The 5095-nt window shown below is 34.2% G+C and overlaps 1 protein-coding gene across 1 annotated transcript in view; it reads left to right on the forward strand.

Annotated features, from left to right (window-relative positions):
- The window catches only part of LOC106465591, a gene marked incomplete at its 3' end in the record, with an annotated part of 100989 nt that extends 96902 nt beyond the window's left edge, over positions 1-4087 (forward strand). Inside the window, exons 7-8 of the mRNA XM_013925825.2 lie at positions 1154-1350; positions 3976-4087. Of these exons, the coding sequence (XP_013781279.1) occupies positions 1154-1350; positions 3976-4087 (309 nt within the window). The remainder of the gene's footprint in view (positions 1-1153; positions 1351-3975) is intronic.
- Between the last annotated feature and the right edge of the window lie 1008 nt (positions 4088-5095).

Consider the following 5095-nt stretch of genomic DNA (forward strand, 5'->3'; position numbering starts at 1 on the left):
AGACTTGTGTATAACTACTACAGAAAGTTGCTGTTTCGATTTTGAATTCAATGTGTAACGTAGCGAAGTGTCCCTTTCAATGGGGAACAGAGACTTGTGTATAACTACTACAGAAAGTTGCTGTTTCGATTTTGAATTCAATGTGTAACGTAGCGAAGTGTCCCTTTCAATGGGGAACAGAGACTTGTGTATAACTACTACAGAAAGTTGCTGTTTCGATTTTGAATTCAATGTGTAACGTAGCGAAGTGTCCCTTTCAATGGGGAACAGAGACTTGTGTATAACTACTACAGAAAGTCGCTGTTTCGATTTTGAATTCAATGTGTAACGTAGCGAATAAGGTACCCCCCCCCCCCAATCGTCGGTCCCCCCTCAAAACTCAAATATATTCCTCCGCCTGTGTATAGAAAGCACACAATCGAGGTTTGGATCCTCGGCCAGTCTACACTGTTGGTGAAATTATGTAATTCTTGACACGTCTTCGTGTGTCTTAAAACGTTTCATGTTGTCATAATCGAAACGTTTCATGTTCTTGAAAGCCAAAAAACAACATTTTCACGTTGAGAAAAATTGTAATTGTGTCGTTGATTATAAAACAAGCATAATAGAATAGTTTACATACACTGAACTAAAATTAAAGCGTTAAGAAAGAGAAAATAGAATATGCCGAATCACGGTAGTAAGTCTCAACTGTTTTAATATCGCCCGCACATTACATGATCATGTTGAGTAATCTTATGTTTCTTGTCTGTTGGAACACCCAATGTAAAGAATTAACGAATTAATTGGGTGAAATTACACATTCTGTTTGTGAAAATACATAGGAGATCCAAGCAGTCATTAGTGTGATTAATTGCCAAATATTTATAGTATATATTTTTTTGTAACTCATGTGTTGTTAAGAGCACGTTGTAGCCAGGGCAATTTGGCCCATAAATAATTTATGAAAATATCTTGAGAAAAAGACTCCGTCGATAATTTTGGAGTTAAGAAATCATTCCCCAATTTTCTGAATTTTGTATTACAGAGAATTCAGTAGGCTCTCACATTTTAATGCTAATATATGGATATATATTATATTTGCAATTTCACTTTATATGTGTATTGATACTTGAATCGGAAGATCTCTACAGAAAAAAATATCTTAATTTAGAAGTCAGGGAGTATATTCAAGTCGTTAGCTATGCGGACCCGGAAGAGTCGCGACATCTAGTGGATACATATAGAAGTAGTTTTCGAGAAGATCCAGTGATAGAAGCATTTGAGCGTGCTATGCGTTATGATGCTAAAAAGCCTGGTCAACATTATGCTGTACATGAGCCCGAACCTCCAGTAATTGGCTACAAAAATGTAAGAAAATATTTTATTGATATGATCATAAATATTAAAAATCAAGTTTGTCAACCGTAAAAAAAAAAATTATGCAAGCTATAGTTGTTTATAGTTTCATGTACTAATTAAAATAAATATTGAAGTATCTTAATATAGGTTTTTACACTCTTTTAAGTACAATATTGTCTGTAAAGTAAACAGATGCTTATAAGTTTATCACTTGGTTAAGCTGTGTACAGTTTGATTTGAATTTCGCGCAAAGCTACACGAGGGCTATCTGCGCTAGCCGTCCCTAATTTAGCAGTGTAAGACTAGAGGGAAGGTAGCTAGTTATCACCACCCACCGCCACCTCTTGGGCTACTCTTTTACCAACGAATAGTTGGATTGACCGTCACATTATAACGACCCCACGGCTGAAAGGTCGAGCATGTTTGGTTGGACGAGGGATTCGAACCCGCGACCCTCAGATTGCGATTCGAGCGCCCTAACCATCTGGCCATGCCAGGCCAAGCTGTGTACAGAAATGTGGAAACTTAATAACTTATTAACAGAAAAAACGTGAAACATTTATGAAAATTAAAACAACAATAACTTTCCGTTTCTTAAAAAACAAGAACAACAACAACAACAACAGTTTCTTATGAAGTTAAGGAAGTTATATTTTTACGTTTATTTATTTTTTCTTCGTTTCTATTCTAATATTTATGTTAAGTTATGCGCGATCTAAATTTTGCGATGTTCAAGGTATTGTCCGCCATGTTTACAATATGTACATTTTTACAACTCGAAGACAATTTTTAAATTCAGCCCTCAGCTGTAGCTAGGCACGTTTAATGAATTTTCGAAGTTATAATTCGACATCGGGAAACTATATGTTTTTTTTACTGCTACATTCAATAACGTTTCCGTTTGAGTCACGCCTATTAGCTTCTACAGTTTCGAGAACAGTTCTCTCAATTACAGTTCTAAGTACTACGCGATGTTTTGAAGATGCCAGCGTTTTTTTTTTTCTGTCTAAGTTATATGAAGATGTCTTACACATATAGTTACTGGAATGCTCTTTTAAATTTATTAGTTCTAACTGTCGTCTCGACGTTAATGAAGCATTTGTCGTTCTAGATCTAATATTCGCATTGACATAAATAAATGTTTTTAATACATTATGCGTCTTTTCGAGATACACCTTCCTTTGATCAGATAAACTTCTTTTTCATTTTTTTTTTCTCTGTAACGTCAAAGCAGCTTAGCTCATAACTTTTCTGTTGCTAGCGTTTAATGATGACTGCCATTCGTCAGAGACTAGCTGTTTAATTAGGTAAATTACCCCTATTCATAAGTTATTTGGCTTGAAAAGTAGGAGATGTATGGTAGTAAAGTTAATTTTTTTTTTTTGAAAATATAAACGATAATGTTGAGTGCATTTTTTCGATTTCTAAGTGCCATCTAGTGGTAGTTGTATAGCACGAAAAATAGCTGGAAATTCTTACTTTTAAACGGCAACCCTTCTAAACAAATTCGGTGAACATTTACAGAAGTAATGTAGTAGGTATAATAACATAAGTCATATTTATAAACATCGCCTTAAAAATTTTGTAAAACCTCAAAAAATTGAAGAATTAGCCAGCAATTCCACAATTGGTGTAACTTGACCAAAAAAAAGACGAATTGTAAAGAATTATTTAGAATTAGGGCTCTCGACTCGCAATCTGAGGGTCGCGGGTTCGAATCCACGTCCCACCAAATGTGCTCGCCCTTTCAGCTGTAGGGGCGTTATAATGTGACGGTCAATCCAACTATTCGTTGGTAAAAGAGTAGCCCAAGAGTTGGCGTTGGGTGGTGATGACTAGCTGCCTTCCCTCTAGCCTTTCACTGCTAAATTCGTGACGGCTAGCACAGATAGCCCTCGTGTAGCTTTGCGCGAAATTCAAAACAAACCAAACCAAACAAACCTATTTAGAATTAGCCAGCATCAGTGAGTATCACAACTGGTTTAATATGCCTCAAAAAGGGAAATACAAGAAATTCGGACAAGTAAGTAAATAAAAAATAAACGCCTACGTGTAGTTTTAACCTATAAAGTTTAAGAAATAAAAGCATTAACTTTTTTTTATTACTTTAAGTATACGTTTAAACAATACATTATTGAACAAAACTTGTATTATTTGCTCTCCTCAGAAGAATTTATAATTATCAGTAGTATATTGCAGCAGAAACACGCCCTCTATTGATAGTGAAGTTGAAATACTTTCAGCTAAAACGAAAGTCCATCCCTCGTTATGCACATTTTTTTTTAAAAGAGTACGATTCATCCCTGATTTTGAAACTCCGCGTGAATTAATTTTCTTCAGTTACCAGTATAAACTTCTTTCTCAGTGACTTGTTCTTTCCTTACATTTCTTTTTGATTCTTACTGTTTAATTTAAATTACGTGTTGTAAATTAATGTTTCTTTGCTAATACATGATGAGTATGAAGTTCTTAGGGTTGGCAAGATATCCCAGTTTTTCATAAATACTTTAGTCATTAAACGCCACCAGTGCTAAACAGATATGGTACATCTTAAAAACACCTTTTTTCGCTTTTATATTTTAATTGCGATAAAAACAATAATATAACTTGTTTACGCATATTTTATTTCCAAAGAACATGTGGGAGCCAATTGACATGAATACCCAGCGCTTCAACGGACAAATTAGTTATCCCTCAATAGATGTCGCTACGAGCGAACGACAGGCTTTTCCTCCATTTGCAGAAGGTGAGTATACTAACCTAGGAAAATTTTTAATGTGTTTTCCTTATTATTTATCCAATAGATCCCACCATTAGAAACAATGTGCCTAAAAACAGTAAAATACTAAGACATTTTGTATTATTTTCTTAAAATGTATTTAGTAATGATAGCGAAAACTGTTACTTAAAAATGTAATATCCCACCATTTTAAGAACTCACAGAATGAAAGAGAAAATTCACGTTTTTTGGTTGTTTACTGTTGTTAATAACTAGTTAGAACATTGAGTTTAGAATTTTATATTAAGTATCAGGAAGAAAAAGCTGATAATTACTTTTTGCTCGATTTTTTTATAAAACGCATTAGGAAGGAGAACAACATCAGTTTTAACTTTATTACTTTGTTAACGCTTTCCGTCTATCGTCATTAGATTATTAAAAAATCTAAGCACTGGGGAACAACATCAGTTTTAACTTTATTACTTTGTTAAAGTTTTCCGTCTATCCTCATTATATTATTAAGAAATCTAAGCATTTTTAGTGAGTTTTTTTATATTAAAACCTTTTAGTTACTTTTATAACACGGAAAAAAAATAATGCAGGAACAATGCAGGAATTTCAATTTGTCGTATATTTACACATTAGTGGTGTATCGTTTTAAACAGAAAGGACTTGGAGGAGTATATGATGTATATACATGACTGATTTGTATATATATTTTATTGCGGCGTTTTACAGTTCTTCTGTTTCTATCCTCAATAAATGTTCTTCGGCTTGAAATGTTCCGTTCTTTTGCGGTTCCTTAGTTCTTATTGTAAAATAGAAATGCTCAGTGGTATACATATTGGTATGAGAGTTGTCCCAGGGTTCTGTCTGACCCAACTCATGGACAAAATTAATATATTTATTCTGCAGGCAGAGGCACTTGTCTGATGACGCTCAGACCCAACTCTTACAGGCCTACGTGTAACATACACAAAACTAACATTGTTGGAAACCAAGGACCCTTCTAACAGACACAACTGTAACTCCTGA

This window comes from Limulus polyphemus, unplaced genomic scaffold (assembly GCF_000517525.1).
Source record: "Limulus polyphemus unplaced genomic scaffold, Limulus_polyphemus-2.1.2 Scaffold1993, whole genome shotgun sequence".
In the NCBI taxonomy this organism is placed as follows: domain Eukaryota; kingdom Metazoa; phylum Arthropoda; class Merostomata; order Xiphosura; family Limulidae; genus Limulus; species Limulus polyphemus.